The sequence below is a fragment of the Nycticebus coucang genome, chromosome 24 (assembly GCF_027406575.1).
Source record: "Nycticebus coucang isolate mNycCou1 chromosome 24, mNycCou1.pri, whole genome shotgun sequence".
In the NCBI taxonomy this organism is placed as follows: Eukaryota; Metazoa; Chordata; class Mammalia; order Primates; family Lorisidae; genus Nycticebus; species Nycticebus coucang.
Genome location: NC_069803.1, coordinates 3331934 through 3351146, shown reverse-complemented (window position 1 = coordinate 3351146; position 19213 = coordinate 3331934). Strand labels below are relative to the sequence as shown.

Here is a 19213-nt window from a genome sequence, read left to right as displayed (position 1 = left end):
CAGGCCTGGCTTACCATATGGTGGCTGCGTCAGGTTAAGGCATAAGAGGTGGTATGCTTTGGGACAGTCTTTTTTGTCACACATCACCAGCTCTCCACCATCCCCACATTGAAAACAGTAGTCTTCATGCATCTGCTTTGGTTCTGTTTTGACTTTCCGTCTCTTCTGCCTTAACTTAGCATTTTTCGCCTTTTCTTCATTTGTTGATGCACATGCCGACTGGCAGGAGAAAAAGATCACAGACAGTGCACAAAGCTTGACACAGAAAGGAAAACCTACAACCTCACATTTGTTTAAATTCATACCTAAAAACACCAGCAGGACTTAACCTCTACTGATACCATAACAAAGGCTTTGTTTTTTTTGGCTTTTGAATAGGGTGCTTTTTTTTTCATCGTAAGAGTGGTGGTAAATACAAGCAACTTTAACCCATTTTAATGTTTATACAGCCTGGTAAACTTTTCCATTGAGATATAATTCATATACAACAAAATTCACCATTATAAAGGTTATAATTTAGTGGATTTTGAAAATGGTTTTAATTTAGACTTTGCTAATTTTAAATTCACTCTGAAATAAAATTATATTTTCAGAACCTAACAGACCTCACTGACATAGGCTTCACTGGATCATCCAGAGCCTAAAGTTCTGGCGAATGCAACTAATGACCCACATGCTAACCCAGATGCCCGTTTCCCAGCATTTTCCTAAGGTGGTCACAAGCTTCTTCAGTAGCCCCAACCCTTATCGCCTATTGGCACAGACCGCTCCCCTCTGCAACTGACCTTTGGCCGCACTCCTAGAAAACCACTGCAGTTATCTGCCCCACAGTGGCACTCCGTCCTCCCATTGCCCAGACAGTCCAGGTTGTAATTAAATGTTAACTCCATCCCTGAAACATGAGAAATGATTATTCACACGCGAGCCAGGGGAAGAGAAATGTTGCCAGACATACACTCTCATAATGAGAAAAGAGACACGATTCTCACACCAAAAATTTCTCTTTCCATGTTCCACCTCACTAAAAACAGTGATGTAAATTCTATAAGAAAAAATTCTGTAAAGAAAAAAAGGAAGAAAAGGCGGCGCCTGTGGCTCAAGGCATAGGCGCTGGCCCCATATACAGAGGTGGGGGGTTCAGACCCGGCTCTGACCAAAAACTGCAAAAAAAAAGTGGGGGGGAGGGGAGAAAAACGGAAGGAAAACACCCCTATCTACTAACAACTACAGAAACACTGCAAACCCTAAGACGATTCATATCCTTTTCATAGAAGTGGTCAAAAGCCAGGTAGTAAGGAAAAGTAGGTTATAGGTTAGCTTTTTCTACAGCTTTTTAATTTAGCTTTTGCTAATTTCAAATTCACTCTGTAATACAAACATATTTTCAGAACCTATCAGACCTTACTGAAACAGGTTTCACTAGATAGCTTTTTCTAAAGTTAATTTAAAGCAAAGTTCTAAATAAACAATATGACCATGGAATTGTGACAATACTGTTTTGGTAATTAATGACTTACATTATAATAAATAAAACACCAAAATGAAGGCTTACTACATACATCAAAGATTCACAGATTCAAACGAGGGCCTGCTATGCTTTCTTTTCGAAGGACTGAATAATTCACAATGAGTTCTAGAAACAGTTTAAATATGTTTTAGGCACAGCATTTTTTTCTCACTCATTTTTCTACAAACTTAAAGGTAAGCTCGTTTTGCTGTTAAGATGCTAGATGGGCGGGGAAAAATGAAAGCAACAGTTCTGGCTTTAGAGGCTTTTATGTCTAATTTGAAACACAATGATATTACAAAATAAAAAACCTAAAACCCAAGAAATTGGTTGATGTTAACACAAGCTAATTACTTTTAACATGTTTTATTTATTTATTTATTTATTTTTTTGAGATAGAGTCTCAAGCTGTCACCCTGGGTAGAGTGTTGTGGTGTCACAGCTCACAGCAACCTCCAACTCAGGCTCAAGCGATCCTTTTGCTTCAGTTTTTCTATTTTTAGTAGAGATGGGGTCTCCTGCTCAGGCTGGTTTTGAACTCATGAGCTCAAGCAATCCACCTGCCTTGGCCTCCCAGAGTGCTAGGATTACAGGCATGAGCCACCACACCCAGCCTATTTTTAACATATTTTGAAAAGAAACATCTGGCTACATTGTGCAAACAGCAAAAATTCGGAGAATTAGTTCAATAGGATTATATACACATAGATTTACGCAATATCCCTTCTTATATAAAGGCTCTTACCAAATTCCTTATTGAGGATATAGATTTTTACTGATTCTAAGTATAACACTTTCTCGTATTTGAATAAGTCCTTGGGCAACAAGCCTTGAAGACTACTGTGCTGCCTCCAATGGACACACTGTCTTTCCAGGGAGGGGACCTGGACTTACCTGCAGGGATATCACAAAGAGCGAACAGTCCAACTCGAACATCTCCATTCACCGTCCACTTCTGTGTCTCACAGTTTGGGTTACAACTGTGGTTCATAAAGCGAGAATAATTTCCTTTTGGGCCAGCGTCAATTATCCGGTCCTTCAGAAAGAAAAGGTATGTAGCTTTTACATAAAACTAAGTATAATCCTCTCTTAGAAACATCCAACTTAGTCAAGGACCATAAAACAGTGGCATTTTGCTACCAACTGATGTTTGACAACCAACAACTCTGAAAATGTGATGATCCCTGGGAAATTTAACAAGTTCTTTACTTTATCTGATGACCTTCAAGTCAAAGTAATTAGGATGAAAGTGGAATTTAGTCTCTTTTTAATTTTCTTCTAGAAATGGGCAGATTATGGAATAATGCTACCTAGAAGATTCATGGGCTATAGGTTTAGGAATACTGATTAGAAAGCTCAAAGTTTAAATAACTACACTAGCATTTTGCCATCACCAGTCTTTCATGCTCTAACTAAGAAGTAAAATTAGTATGGGGCAGACAGGTGAGAATTCAGGCCACAAGGAGGGAAGAAGGAAGGATGAGAAAATTCTCCCTGAATGAAGATCTGGAGATTTGTTTGATGGAAGGTTGTTGTGCAGGTATAATCCCTAGTAGTTACCTATTTGCTCTGTTTTACTTACATTAAAGTTCAAATACAGTAAAAAGCTGAACATTTAGGCCCCCTGAATTTGAACTCTGATAATTTGGACAAGCTCCAGAGCACTAAGCCTCTTGAGTGTTGACAAGATGGCTGGAGGGGCTCTGGCAGTAAGGACGGGATTTAAGGAGCCAGACTCCAGCAATCATACTAGGTGGTATTTTAATTTATGCTTATGAAAGTTGTAAAACTTTTAAACAATGACACACCAGTTAAAATACTTCTTTTATTAATTATTATTTTTAAAGACAGAGTTTCACTCTGTCGCCCTGGGTAGAGTGCTATGGCGTCATAGCTCACAGCAACATCAAACTCTTGGGCTCAAGCAATCCTCCTCCCTCAGCCTCCAGAGTACCTGAGACTACAGGTGCCCACCACAATGACTGGCTAGTTTTTCTATTTTTAGTAAAGACAGGGTCTTGCTCTTGATCAGGCTGGTCTTGAAGTCCTGAGCTCAGGGAATCCACCTGCCTCAGCCTCCCAGGAAACACTTCTTTTAAATGATATCTTACTTTAAATGACTTCTTACTTTAATGATATTTTAAATCTGATTTTTCTCATAGCTTGGAACCTAGAAACTTGAGGACTAGCCTTGGCTCTTAAAACTGTAACAAGAGTATTAAATCACTTATGATGATGGCTAAACGTCAGTTTCTTGTTCTCTGTAAATCAGGGAAAATTAAATGAGATAATGGATGGATATTGAATAGGTCTTACAATTGCCTAGATTAAACTATCATTTTTACTGTCATTTTTCTTATAACAGCACTTCTTGTTTTACTAACTCACTAAAAAAAGTTTAGCTATACAGAATAACTTAGAGTTTTTGCTAAATCAGAACTCTCCTGGCGGTTTATCACTGTGAATCACAGCGCTGGCTCGCTCTCCACGACAGACACTTAGGCCCAGGCCTTTCAGGGACTAACAAGAGTGGAGCCCGGTCTTCTTTTCCCTCACGGTGCCTCTGGCTTCACTGGTTGCTTTGTATTCGGGTGTCATTAGTATACTATGGAGGTGGCACACTTGCTGCTGTAAATCATTATAACTTGCCTGAGTTCAACCTAGCGCTATGAAACAAAAACAAAAAGTCCCTTTTTCTTACCAAAAAAAAAAAAAAAGGCAATTTTACCTTGGTAACAGTTAACATATAAAAATTAGTTACACTGTTCTCGTGGGCTCGCTTGATTCGCAATCTGCATTCTTCTTCATCAATTAATTCACCAACATATTCATTTACAAATTCGCCCTGCAGAGAAACATGCAATATTTAAACTGTGTTACATTAAAAAGCATTTCTTAACAATATATACATAACCCAAGATAATTATCTGAAAAGAATCCTGAAAATATAACTTCAATCCCAAACATAAATGGTTATTTGTGCATGGACATTGAGGAGGCACTATTTTTCTTGTACAAGTGTCTTGAAGAGTGCCGATCTGCTTGCCTTTTCTCAATGACAATGCAACTTCTATAGTTCAAGTGACACTATATGGGATACCACTGGGATCTGATGAGGGACAGCTGACTCCAGCCCTGAAGCTGTATACAGCATCCTCACTTGTTTGTAGCTGTAGGGGTTAGGGTGTAAGACTTAGAAAACCTGAATTAGAAACAAACTTTTGTTTTTAAACTTTTTATTTTGAAATAACTATTAATAGTTCTGGGAAGCTACACAAAAAGTACAGGCAGGTCTTGACAGCCTTCACTCCATTTCCTCCAGTGGTGATATCTCACCCAAACACAGGACAGTCTCACTACCAGAAAACTGGCACTGTCGTAAGCCGTAGACCTTCTTCAGATTTCACCAGCTCTACATTCAGTCATTTGTCTATGTATGCAGTTCTATTCAATTTTGTCAACTGTGAATTGTGTAACCATCAACACACTCTGAACGTTTCTTCACCACAGAAATTCCTTGTGATACTTATAATCAACATCAATCTTCCATCCCTCCTCTACTTTACCCCATCCTACTCCTGGCAACCACCAATTTGTCCTCTATAATTTTCTCACGTTAAGAATATTCTATAAATAGTATCAAATAGGATCTTTGGAGATTGGCCTTAAAAGAAAAAACAAAACCTCACGCCAATTCCCATGAGATCCACTGAATTTGCTGCATGCAAGTTCATTCTTTTTAAATTTTTGAATCAATACTTCAATCTTTCTAAATTTCTGAATAGGATTCCAAACTATGGATATGCTGCAGTTTGTTTAACCACTCACCCACTGAAGAACATTTGAATTGTGTCCAGATTTTGCCTATTACAAATAAGGCTGCTGTGAATATTCTGGTAAATGTTTTTGTATGGACAAACATTTTTATTTTTCTAAATAAGTGGCCAGAAGTGTGGTTTGCTGTACCAGATGATGAGTGTATGTTTACTTATAAAAGAAACTGCTAGGCTGGGAGCAGGGGCCCACACCTGTAATCCTAGCACTCTGGGAGGCTGAGGCAGGTGGATTGCTTGTGCTCACAGGTTTGAGACCAGCTTGAGCCAAAGTGAGATCTTGTCTCTAAAATAGGAAGGGGAAAATATAACTACGGCACCCACCAGTGGGTGCCGTAGTCCCCGCTACTTGGGAGGCTCAGGCAAGAGAATGGCTTGATCCCAAGAGTTTGAAGTTGCTGTGAGCTGTGATGCCACAGCACTCAACCCCAGGGTGACTGAGGGAGACTGTCTCCAAAAAAAGAAACTGCCAAACTATTGTCTAGAGTGGCTGTATCATTTTACATTTCTACCAGCAATGCGTGAGAGATCCAGTTTCTTCACATCCTTGCCAGCATTAGGTATTGCCACTATTTTTCTTTTCTTTTCTTTTTCTTCTTCTTTTTTTTTTTTTTTTGAGACAGAGCCTCAAGCTGTTGCCCTGGGTAGAGTGCTGTAGGATCACAGCTCACAGCAACCTCTAACTCCTGGGTTTGAGCAATTCTCTTGCCTCAGCCTCCCAAGTAGCTGGGACTATGGGCGCCTGCCACAACGCCCAGCTATTTTTTGGTTGTAGTTATCATTGTTGTTTGGCAGGCCCGGCTGGACTTGAACCCCCCAGCTCTGGTGTATGTGGCTGGCACCTTAGCTGCTTGAGCTACAGGTGCCGAGCCAACTATTTTTCATTTAATTAATTTTTTAAAAATTATTATTTATTTATTTATTTTGCAGTTTTTGGCTGGGGCTGGGTTTGAATCCGCCACCTCCAGCATATGGGGCCAGCGCCCTACCCCTTTGAGCCACAGGTGCCACCCCAATTAATTAATTTTTTTGAGACAGAGCTTACAGCAACTTCGGTCTCTTGGGCTCAAGCAATCCTCTTGTCTCAGCCTCCTTAGTGGCTGGTGTTAAGGCACCTGGCACAAAACCCAGCTATTTTTAGAGAAGGGGTCTTGCTCTTGCTCAGGCTGGTCTCGAACTCCTGAGCTCAGCCAATCCACTGGCCTCAGCCTCCCAGACTTCTAGGATTACAGGTATGAGCCAGCATGCCTGGCCTTTATTTATTTATTTTTAGAGACAGGGTCTTGCTTTGTTACTCTCGCTGGAAGGCAATGATACAATCATAGCTCACTATAACTTTGATGTGGGCTTAAGTGATCTTCCTGCCTCTGCCTCCTGAATAGTTAGGAATACAGGACCTTGATTTGTTTTCTAAAATGTTTTGTAGAATGAAGTCTAGCTATGTTGCTCAGGCTGGTCTCAAAGACTGGGAGTTTTGAGTGCTGGGATTTTAGGCATGAGCTGCCACACCTGGCTTATTATTCATGTTAGCTATTTTAATAGGTACAGAGGGATAAATTCGTTTTAAAATAAGAGTAAAGACTGTCCGTTCAACATTTTGTTTATAATTATAGAATCATTCATCTTTTCACCTCAAAAGCACTGCTGATTCAATCTAACACATAATCTATAAAGACTTATTAGTCTTATTTCCATGTTAGAGGAAACAAATGTCTTAAGAAACAAACATTCCTGGTTTTCATAGCAGATTTCTGCCTCCTTCTCCTCTCCCCGCTCCACAGATTCTCACTGGCCTTTCTCTGTGCACTATCACGGAATTGTTTTTTTTTTTTTGTAGAGACAGAGTCTCACTTTATGGCCCTCGGTAGAGTGCGGTGGCCTCACACAGCTCACAGCAACCTCCAACTCCTGGGCTTAAGCGATTCTCTTGCCTCAGCCTCCCGAGTAGCTACAGGAGCTGCTTCCTATAGGCGGCAGGCACCCACCACAACGCCCGGCTATTTTTTTTTTTTTTTTTTTTTGGCTGGGGCTGGGTTTGAACCCACCACCTCCAGCATACGGGACCGGCGCCCTACTCCTTGAGCCACAGGCGCCGCCCTATCACAGAATTGTTGACAGCGACTATCATAATCCAAAGTGAAGTACTATATCATATTTCTGATTTGGGTAAATCATTAAGAACATATTTTATCTTTTTCTATTGCTACTCCTCATGGCCAGGTCCAATGGCACTGCCTTAGGCCTTTCCTAGCTGTCAACTGAAGGGAGAACCCCACGTGGTGAGAGCTATGGGCAGCCTCTAGAGGGTGAGAGCAGCTCCTGGCCAACAGCAAGAAAAATACCTGACAACTGAAAACAACCTGAAGTTCTCAGACCCACAGTTACAAAGAATGAAGTTCTGGCAACGATCACACAAGCAGGGAAGTGAGTCCTTCCTTAGTCAAGTCACAAGATGAGAACCCGGCCCTGGTTTACACATTGACTGTGGCCTTGTAAGACTCTCAGCAGAGGACCCAGTTCAGCACTGTGTGGACTCTTGACCCAGATCAACTAGAGATAATAAAATGTGTGCTATGTTTTAGGTTGCTCACGTTGTGGTAATATTGTTAAACCAAGACACTAGGTCGGATCAAGTTTTCTGCCCCTCCGCCCATAAGCGTCCCCTGGTCTAGCCCTGGCCACTCTCCTCTCTGTCACTCCTCTGGTACATCAACTCTGCCTTCTCCTGTAGCAGGCCAGGCCCTCCTCTCCTCGCCTTCCCTTCAGTCTGACATGTTCCCCTGGGCGTCCCTGCACAGCTTTGCTGCTCCTTATGGCCAGGGCCAATGGCACTGCCTCAGGCCTTTCTCAGCCGTCAACTGAAGGGAGCAAGCGCCATCCTCAGCTACCCACTGTCCAGCATGGCCTTCACAGCAGGAGTGGTCCTCAACATTATGCATCTGCTTGTCAGCCAGTCTCCTTTAGCATATCCACAAAAGTCAGGACTTCAAGTGTTTTGTTCACTATTTTTCAAGTGCCTAGAATGGTACCTGTCACACAGAAGCAGCTTAATGAATATGGGCTGAATGAATTTCACTTCAAGAATCTCACCTATAAACAGGAGTACAGGCCAGACATGGTGGCTCTCATGCCTGTATCCCAGCACTCTGGGAGGCCAAGATGAACAGATTGCTTGAGCTCAAGACTTTGAGACAAGCTTGAGCATGAGCAAAATCTTATCTCTACTAAAAAAACAGAAAAACTAGCTGGGCGTTATGGTGGGTGCTTGTAGTCCCAGCTACTTGGGAACCCCAAGAGTTTCAGGTTGCTGTGAGCTGTGATGTCACGGCATTCTGTGGCAAGAGTGAGACTCTGTCCCCCACAAAGAAATAGGTACACAAAGATAAATGACAAAGAATTTCATTACAGAATTAAATGTGTATGTATATAATACACACACACACACACACACACATATACATTCACTGGAAAATAAGTTAAATAAATCATAGTACATTTTGCTATGGACTATATGATGACAGTCCATAGTACAATGCTATGGACTGCTAAAAAGAAAGAGGTGAAATCTGTAAGAATTGTTGTTGTTGTTTTTTTTTTTTTGTAGAGACAGAGTCTCACATTTTCCGCCCTTAGTAGAGTGCCATAGCATCATACAGCTCACAGCAACCTCCAACTCTTCGGCTTAGGCGATTCTCTTGCCTCAGCCTACAGGTGCCCGCCACAACACCCAGCTATTTTTTTGTTGTTGCAGTTTGTCCAGGGCTGGGTTTGAACCCACCACCCTTGGTATGTGGGGCCAGCGCCCTACCCACTGAGTTGGGTCCTGCCCTAAATCTGTAAGAATTGTAACTGAAATGTATTTGTGATAATTGTGATAAATGAGAAGAATTAATAATATGCATCACATTTATATTTAGAAAAACTACAGATATAGGATATATGAATATGTATGTATATGCTTATGTTTATATAGAAAAAATTCTAAAAGGCTGCATATCAAACTATTAACAATGGTTATTTCTGGTAAGGAGAGGGGGTTGAAGGGATGAAGGAGGAATTCTACTCTACTATCTTTTTTATCTATTGTATGGCTTTTCTTTACTATATTAGATGGTATTTTTTAATTACAAAGATGATTTTTTAAAAGGTAGAAAAATGGCAATGGCAATTTTAAATTCCTCCTAGGTCCACCTCCTCTTAGTGAATACACCTTAAGTTCAAGACAGCAGATGGCTCTAGGCAAGCTGAGGTGAGGTAGAAGAGGAGTAAGATTGGGGGTTATTTTAAAATGCAGATTATTCCAGACCTGTGCCAGATACTCTAATTCAGTCAGATATTCTTCTTAACAAGGACCTTGGGAGATTTTCAGGCACTTTAAAATTTTTTATTATTTAAATTTTATTTTATTATTAGTTTTTTTTGAGACAGAATCTCACTCTGTTGCCCGGGCTACAGTGCTATGGCCTCAGTCTACCTCACAGCAACCTCAATCTTCTGGGCTTAAGTGATCCTTCTCCCTCAGCCTCCCAAGTAGCTAGCACTATAGGCACCCTACATAACACCCAGCTAATTTTTCTATTTTTAGTAGAGATGGGGTCTTGATCTTACTCAGCTAGCGGTGCTCTAAAATTTGAAAGCCAATGTTTAAAAAGTAGAATTACTGGTGATTTTCATTGTTCTTTATTTGAATTTGAAAATGTTTTTATAATGGGCATGCATTTCAAAGAGATAGCCTTAAAAACCTGTCTCAAAGTATAAAAATGAAAATCATTTGTAAGTGTTAAAAATATCAGTTTTTGCCAATTGCTTTTGCATATATAATCAAATTCAAGGTTTGTGACAACCTTTAAATATGTAGGACAGGGAATATTATTATGTTCATTTTAGAGATGAGGAAACTGAGGATCTGGGAAGTTGTATGACTTAGCCATGGTTTTGTGGCTAATGAAGAACGATGCTGGAGCAAAGTACCAGGCTTGCCAGTTTCGATTACAGTTTATTCTTTTCTTTTCTTTTTTTTTCTTCTGTAGAGGCAGAGTCTCACTTTATCACCCTCGGTAGAGTGCTGTGGCCTCACACAGCTCACAGCAACCTCCAGTTCCTGGGCTTAGGAGATTCTCTTGCCTCAGCCTCCAAAGTAGCTGGGACTACAGGTGCCTGCCACAACGCTCAGCTATTTTTTGTTGCAGTTAGGCCAGGGCTGGGTTTCAACCTGCCACCCTCAATATATAGGGCTGGTGCCCTACCCACTGAGCCACAGGCGCCACCCGGTTTATTCTTAACTTTACTATTTTGCCTTTATGAAGACTTTTAAATCATTTTACTTAACAAGTAAAAGCTATTTCATGTAAAAATGGCTGATCATAGGACACTCACAGTTTATGGATATTTCGTTACTATCCTCTTCCTACCACGTCTTTTTTGCTCTAGTGCCAAATTCTCAGCATGGGAAGTTTCAAAAATTTGACATAAATCCCTATTTATTTTAGCCCTAGAATAATACCCTATTGAAGCAAACCCAGGAGACATAGGTTCTGGCTGTTCCCACCTCTGCCCCATGCTACCTTTTCTTTTCTTTCTTTTTTTGAGATAGGAGTCTCACTATGTCGTGGTAGAGTGCCATGGCATCACAGCTCACAGCAACCTCAAACTCTTGGGCTTAAGTGATTCTCTTGCCTTTGCCTCCCAAGTAGCTGGGACTACAGGCTTCCACCACAATGCCCGGTTATTTTTTGTTGTTGTTGTTGTAGTTGTCATTGTTGTTTTAACTGGCCTGGGCCAGGTTAGAACCCACCAGCGTGGGTTCTACCCACTGAGCTATGGGCGCCACCCCATGCTACCTTCTTAATGCTTCTTTTGGTCCTGAGGCCCCAGCCTCTTCGCTCCGTTTTGATGATCTCTGCATCAGGGTAGAGCCTCTTTGTGAAGCACTGGTTCTGACAACGATCTCCAGCTGGGCACACCTGTGGGTGACACTCGTACTGCAACATTCTGTTCAGGCACTCTGATTCCAAGCCACAAGGGTTTTCATCAGCTGGCTTGCAGTTACAGCGGGGAATCTCTGACAGGTCAGCAACCTGGATCTGTACCTTTCCTATGACTTTGTTAGCCTAAAGAAAAACATCACAAATGAGACAGAGGCAGAAGGTGAGTAACTTATTAATTTGAACAGGAACATCTAAAACACCCTTGGTAGGCTGGGCGTGGTGGCTCATGCCTGTAATCCTAGCACTCTGGGAGGCCGAGGCAGGTGAATTGCTTGAGCTCACAGGTTCCAGACCAGCCTGAGTGACAGCAAAACCCCTGTCTCTAAAAAAAATAGCCAGGCATTGTGGCAGGTGCCTGTAGTCCCAGCTAATCAGGAGGCTGAGGCAAGAGAATCACTTGAGTCCAAGAGTTGGAGGTTGCTGTGAGCTGTGACGCCACAGCTATCTACTGAGGGTGACAAAGTAAGACTCTGTCTTAAAAATAATAGTAAATAGGCTTGGCACCCGTAGCACAGTGGTTATGGCACCGGCCACATACACTGAGGCTGGCAGGTTCAAACCCAGCCCAGGCCAGCTAAACAATAACGACAACTGCAACAAAAAACAGCCAGGCATTGTGGTGGGCACCTGTAGTCCCAGGTACTTGTGAGGCAGAGGCAAGAGAACTGCTTAAACCCAAGAGTTTGAGGTTGCTGTGAGCTGTGACGCCACCGCACTCTGTCAAGGGGGACAAAGTGAGACTCTGTCTCAAAAACAAACAATAATAACAATAATAATAATGATAAATAAGCAAGTGAAGTGCCCTGGCTTTTGCCTTGTGGCATGACTCCGGCCGGCTCTGCAGCTAAGTGTGACGGCCAGCTTTCCTTCCGTGACAAAAACGTCACAGCTGAATGTAAACATTCCCTTACTGACTCTGTATTTCTCCTTCCACTAGATTAGTTGATGAAAATTTCCTAACTGAGAACAACAGAAGACATGCTTATCTGTGGACTCTCTGGAATAAAGGGGCTACACATCTATATTTTCATTTGGTTGCAGGATAAGCTGGTAAATGAATAAGATGTCATAAGACTTGTTGCTCTAGGTAGGAGAGGGCCTATCAAAGCCTTAATCCTCACAGCCCAGCACCTATGGCTCCCATTTGATGCTTCCAACAAAAGCTCTCACTTTGCTTTACAGAAGAGTGGGTGATAATTAGCAGAAATTTTCTTAAGTCAAAAGAACCTTTAATTACTAAGAGAGCAATGCATTCCAATGTTTTCATGGGTAAAGACTTACTTTGATGTGTTTGTAAGGAGGAGGTTTTCTTGAGTTTTTTTCAATCTCTAGGGCTTCTTTACTTTCTCTTTGTGCTTTCAATTCCTGGAAACGTTTTGCAGCTTCTTCCAGTGCTGCCAACAAGACCAAACAAAGCATATAAATACCAAAAATGAAAACAAAACTGTCAGTCGTTTTACACTGCCTTTCCATCTGGTCTTACATTTTCTTTTTAAAATTATATTCTGGAAGTTACCATTTTTCATGAGGATGTAACTCACTGCACACTAACTGGGCTCTGTGCGTGCTGCCCCGCCCAGGCACCAGAGGCCTCCACATGACCCTGAGAGGAGTGTCCTCTTTACGTTGGATTTACACTCACTTAACTTTCACCCAGAAAGCCTAAGTGCCTGGCAACTCACTGCAGAAACAGTTGTAAGGTTCTTCACAGTAAGCTTTTACTATTCTTCTGTGGCAAAGGAGCTTCATTTGATTAAAAAGATTATTCCCGGAATAATCTATGTTTATAAAAAGATCACTGAAGAAACTCCTTTCACACACACAGCACAGTTTCTACTATTTTGAAACATATTTCAGACCTGCTTTTAATGTAATTGGAAGCATATGGACACAGGATCATCACATCTAGTGGAAATTCTCTAATACCAGGAATATGTCATTTGCAAGTTGGATGTTGAGAAGACACCACTGGAGTCTTATTGAATGTGAGTACTGTAAACTTCATCCCAGTTACCTTTCTTGAAGGTCTTGTTAATACTAGTCTGTCCCTCAGCAAAGCTTTTGTCTCCTTCAATGTAAGGGAATACTCTGCCCTGGTGCACCCAGTAGTAGTCGTGAGAGCCGAAGAAGAACACGGGGAAGTCCCCCAAGTCATGTTTGAGACCTTGGATGTTGAGTGGCACAGCCCTGGGGTTGCAGATCTCTGCTGGCCACCATCTGAAAGCAAAAGTCATTTTAGGCCCAGAAGATGAAAAATCACACTATTTACAAGATTGACAGACAGGGAAAATGGTTTTGTATTTTGCAATTTTCATTCCCCTTTTAAGAATATAGAATGCCTTGCATTTTATTTATTTATTTATTTATTTAGAAACAGAGCTGCACTTCGTTATCCCCGGTAGAGCGCCATGGTGACACAGCTCACAGCAACCTCAAACTCTTGGGCTCGAGATTCTCTTGCCTCAGCCTCCCGAGCAGCTGGGACCACAGGGCCCGCCACAATGCCCGGCTGTCTTTTTTGTTATTCTTGTCCTTGCTGTTTAGCAGGCCCGGGCTGGGTTCACACCCGCCAGCCCCAGGGTATGCGGCCGGTGCCCTAACCACTGAATTATTTTTAATCTGCCCAAACAACCTATCATTTAAAAACATATTAATAGGCTTGGCACCTGTAGCTCAATGGTTAGGGTGCTAGCCACATACTGGGGCAGCTGGGTTCAAACCTGGGCTGGGCCTGCTAAACAACAAAGACAACTAAAACAAAAAAATAGCCGGTGTTGTGATGGGCACCTTTAGTCCCAGCTACTTGGGAGGCTGAGGCAAGAGAATCGCTTAAGCCCGAGAGTTTGAGGTTGCTGTGAGCTGTGACTCCACGGCACTGTACCAAGGGTAACACAGTGAGATTCTGTGTACACACACAGACACACAGAATCACACACACACATACATATATCATGAAAATTTAAGTTACAAAGTATAATAATTAATACCAAACCCACTATCCAACTCAGGAAATAGAATATTATAATACTAATCCAAACCCAATTCTAATCCTATTCTGAGAATAAACTGATACTATAGTAAACAATCCCCAATCCCACTTAAACCAGCATTTCCTGAATTCCCTAATCAAACGGGGCAAATATACTAAGCTTTGTATGAGTTTGTATTTCAGAATCTAATTCATTTTAGATCATAATAAACAGGGGATGGGGCAGAGAATGAAAATAACTGTTGTGTGCTATGATAATTGGAAACTATAGCAATCATTAAATGAAATCGTCTGTAAGGAAATTTGACAATTTCTACTAATTAGACAAGTCAGGAATTGAAGGATGAAGCTAACAAAAAATGAGGTCAACTTCAGCAATCCTCACATGGGATTGTGTAGTATATAAAATCATCAATATGAATAGGAAATAGGAAATATATATAAATTTTTTTCCATTTCTTACATATGCCTAATGAAACCATTTATTTATTAGCAAATAACTGTATTATTGAGAAGGTAAACAACAACATGATAGTCCCAGCTACTTGAGAAGCTGAGGCAAGAGGATTGCTTAAGCCAAAGAGTTTGGGGTTGCTGTGAGCTGTGATGATGCCATGGCAGTCTACCAAGAGTGACAAAGTAAGACTCTGTTTCAAAAAAAAAAAAGAATCCATGCTCAAATTGCTTAAAATTAAAAAAAAAAAAAAAAGACAAACCTCACTATTTTATGTGATCAATATTTTATTCTCAGAGCAGGCTCTATTTATTCCTAAACCATTTTAGGGTGATTAACTGTGCACTGCATCCTGCAGTCACAAGGGCAGTTAGGAGGATGCACTTTCTGCCAAGGGTTGATCCAGGTCCTTGTATTTTCCCCAGGCAGCACCGCATTGGAGTAACTACTTACTAACAGAAACAGCTTCATATGGCCCCCCGGGCTCAATTGGCAAGAAATAGATTAAGAATTAAGTCATGGATGGAAGTCTTTCCAAAACATCTAAGAATCTGACCTAGATGTTAAAATCTCACTGGGCTGTGAGTTTCTTTGAGCGCTGCTTTGGGCTTCTTTAAAATGTAATGTGATTAAAATTTAAGTACTAAAATTAAGTTGAAGATATTTTCATATTCATAACTTTAAATAATCTAAAACAGTGTAAGCCTTTACTCTAAGGCCCTGGATGTTCAGTGGCATAGCCCTGGGGTGGCAGATTTCTGCTGGCCACCATCTGAAAGCACCATGGAATGCCTTACATTTATTAATTGTCACTCTGCACACTTCCCCACCTCAGAAAGATAAAATTTTTGAAATTATGAAAGCAGGCTGGGCATGGTAGTTCATGCCTATAATCCTAGCACTCTGGGAGGCTGAGGCGAAGATCACTTGAGGCGAGGAGTTCAAGACTAGCCTGATCATGAGCAAGACCCTGTCTCTACCAAAACTACAATAAAAAAAAAACCAGCCAGGTGAGGTAGCATGTGCTTGTAGTCCTAGCTACTCAGAAGGCAGGAGGATCCCTTGTGCCCAGGATTTCAAGGTTACAGTGAGCTAGGATGATGCTACTAAACTCTTGCTGGGGCGACAGAATGAAGCTGTCTCAAAAAGAAGAAAAACATTATCAAAGTAGTACATCCATCTTTTAAAAACTAAAACCATGCAGAAATGTGTAACAGAAAAGCTATGATGCCTCCCCTTGTAATCTCATCCCTGAGATTATTAAAATTACATATATTTCATGGGTTCAGGAGCTCATGAAATATAATGAGCCTATAATCCTAGCACTCTGAGAGGCCGAGGATGGTGGATTGCCCTGAGCTCACAGGTTCAAGACCAGCCTGAGTGACAGTGAAACCCCTGTCTTTAAAAAAAATAGCCAAGCATTGTGGCAGGTGCCTGTGGTCCCAGCTACTTAGGAGGCTGAGGCAAGACAATCACTTGAACCCCAGAGTTGGAGGTTGCTGTGAGCTGTGACGCCACAGTACTCTACTGAGGGTGACAAAGTGAGACTCTGTCTCAAAAATAAATAATTAATAAAACAAAATAAAATTAGATATATTTTCTTTCCAGGTATCAAAAACATATTATATTTAGAGCTATAATTTTTAAAACTTGCACAAATACATCATATATCACAGATATCTTTCATCTTACTATACAAACCTGCATTACCCCTTTACTGGCTTACTGGCTGTCTACAATATGGACACCATATATTATGTGACAAATCCCCTACCAACTGAACTTTTGGGTTATTTCAAATTTTTGCAATTAGGAATAATACCACAGTGAATATCCCTATAAATACGTTTTTGCCTGCTTATCGAATTTTTTTCTCCAGAAAACTTCTTGAAGTAGAAGTGCTGGGTCAAAGATACACACAAGTTGTTAATTTTGATATGTGACAACAGACTGCCTTGCAGGAGGAGGTCCTTTCCTCATGCCCTGACTGGACACAACATTATTAATCCTTTAAATCTTTGTCATGCCCTGGCACAGGGGGCAGGGGGGACCTTTTTTTTTTTTTTTTGTAGAGACAGAGTCTCACTGTACCGCCTTCGGGTAGAGTGCCATCATGTCACATGGCTCACAGCAACCTCTAACTCTTGGGCTTACGCGATTCTCTTGCCTCAGCCTCCCAAGCATTTGGGACCACAGGCGCCCACCACTATGCCCGGCTATTTTTTTGTTGCAGTTTGGCCAGGGCTGGGTTTGAACCCGCCACCCTCAGCATATGGGGCTGATGCCCTACTCACTGAGCCACAGGAGACCCTTTTTTAATGTGCATGTATTTTTAGTACGGCTAAGCATTTTCTATTTGCTTTTCTTTGCCCCCTTTCTATTTGTTTTTTCTTACTGAACATACAAGAGCAAAACCCCTGGTTTGGTATTAGCTTAAGACTTTATATTTTTGTAATACAATATATAATCATTTATATATTCAAGCTACCTTTTTTTTTTTTTTTTAGCACTTAGAGGCTTCTTCTCAACTTCAATGCCCTTAATCTCAGCCAAAAACAAAGTTTTAAAGATTAAATAGGTAGCGTGGTGCCTGTGGCTCAGTGAGTAGAGTGCAGGCCCCATATACTGAGGGTGGCAGGTTCAAACCTTTCCCCAAATTGCAATAAAAAAATAGCCAGGCGTTGTGGTGAGCACTTGTAATCCCAGCTACTCAGGAGGCAAGAGAATCACCTAAGCCCAAAAGCTCGAGGTTGGTGTGAGTTGTGAAACCACAGCACTCTACTGAGGGCAACAAAGAGGCTCACGCCTGTAATCCTAGCACTTTGATAGGATGAGGTGGGAGGACAGTTTGAGGCCAAGAGTTCAAGAGTACTCTGAGCATGAGTGAGACCCAATCTCCACAAAAAAAACCCAGAAAAATTAGCTGGGGGTGATAACACACGTCTGTAGTCCTAGCTGCTCATGAGGGTTGAAGCAGGAAGATTACTGGAGGCCAAAAGTTTGAGGTTACAGTGATGATGCCACTGCATTCTAGCCTGGGCAACAGAATAGACTTTTTCTTAAACAAACCTTCCAAAACCCCCACAGAAAAAACATTAAATAGGTAGGCAAGCAGCATCTTTGAAACAGAGAAGACACAATTCTCCTAAAAAAATTATGATGTTTGAATTTTATAGAAATGTTTTACCTAGGATTCGAATTGAAAAGCAGAAGTCTGTTGTGCTATCTTGAATAGTAACTCATTTTTTAGTAAAATGATAAATACGTGCCTCAAAATGTAAAGCGTTTGTTTCTTTGCTTAGAGACAGGGTTGCTCTGTTGCCCAGTCCAGAGTGAAGTGGCATCATTACCACAACCTCATCATAACTCACAGCAACCTCAGACTCCTGGGCTCAAGTAATCCTCCTGCCTCTGCCTCCCAAAATGCAGGTGTGCACCACCACATCCAGCTGATTTTTCTTAGTTTTTGTAGAGAGGTCTTGTTATGTTGCCTGGGTTAGTCTTGAACTCCTAGCTTCAAGTGATATGTCATGGCTCAGCGTCTGTAGCTCAGTGGTTAGGGCACTGGCCACATATACTGGGGCTGGTGGGTTTGAACCCAGCCTGGGCCTGCTAAACAACTATAACAACCAAAACAAAAATAGGTGGGCATTGTGGCAGTACCTGTAGTCCCAGCTACTTGGGAGGCCGAGGCAAGCCCAAGAGTTTGAGGTTGCTGTGAGTTGTGACACCACAGCACTCTATCGAGGGCAACTTAGTGAGACTCTGTCTCAAAACAAAATAAAACTTTTTTTTTTTTTTACTGTCACCCCCTCATCCCTGCCTCAGCCTCCAAAATGCTAGGATTATAGGTGTGAGCTACCACTCCTGGCCAAAATGTAGAGTTTTAATAATGTATTAGTATATATTCATTCAGTGAAAGCGTGTTTAAAGCCTTAAGGAAGAAAGTTCTATTGAAATAATGGCAATCATGGGAGGCTGAGGCAGGAGGATCACTTGAACCTAGGAGTTTGAGGCTGCTGTGAGCCTGGCTGATGCCATGGCACTCTAGCCTGAGCAACAGAGGAAGACTGTTTCAAAAAGAAAAAAAAAATGGTAACACACATACTTCCTATTTCATTCCCTTATGAATTAAAGGCTCTGACTGGAATGATATCTCTCTTTAAATTCTAAGATGTGTTCTCTTTCTTTTTTTTTTTTTTTTTTTTGCAGTTTTTGGCCAGGCCTGGGTTTGAACCTGCAACCTCTGGCATATGGGGCCGGCGCCCTACTCCTTTGAGCCACAGGTGCCGCCCGACGTGTTCTCTTTCTTTACACACAGTTCAGGGCTTCTAGCTAGAACAAAATGGACTAGATTCATAGGCAAAGAACTGTTTGCCAGGATATAAATTCTTGACCTTATTAGAAATCAGAAATCAAATACAAATCTAATGAAGACAC

At 41.4% G+C, this 19213-nt stretch overlaps 1 protein-coding gene across 4 annotated transcripts in view; it reads right to left on the bottom strand.

Moving 5' to 3' along the window:
* Positions 1-19213, bottom strand: part of NSD3 (nuclear receptor binding SET domain protein 3) — a 140859-nt gene that overhangs the window by 6877 nt on the left and 114769 nt on the right. For 3 of the 4 annotated variants that reach the window (XM_053578507.1, XM_053578509.1, XM_053578506.1), the window contains 7 exons: positions 13342-13544; positions 12609-12721; positions 11181-11450; positions 4236-4352; positions 2402-2543; positions 786-892; positions 15-219 (listed from right to left, as the gene is read on the bottom strand). In XM_053578507.1, coding sequence (XP_053434482.1) covers positions 15-219; positions 786-892; positions 2402-2543; positions 4236-4352; positions 11181-11450; positions 12609-12721; positions 13342-13544 — 1157 coding nt within the window. The remainder of the gene's footprint in view (positions 1-14; positions 220-785; positions 893-2401; positions 2544-4235; positions 4353-11180; positions 11451-12608; positions 12722-13341; positions 13545-19213) is intronic. The other variant, XM_053578508.1, reaches the window with a different exon arrangement.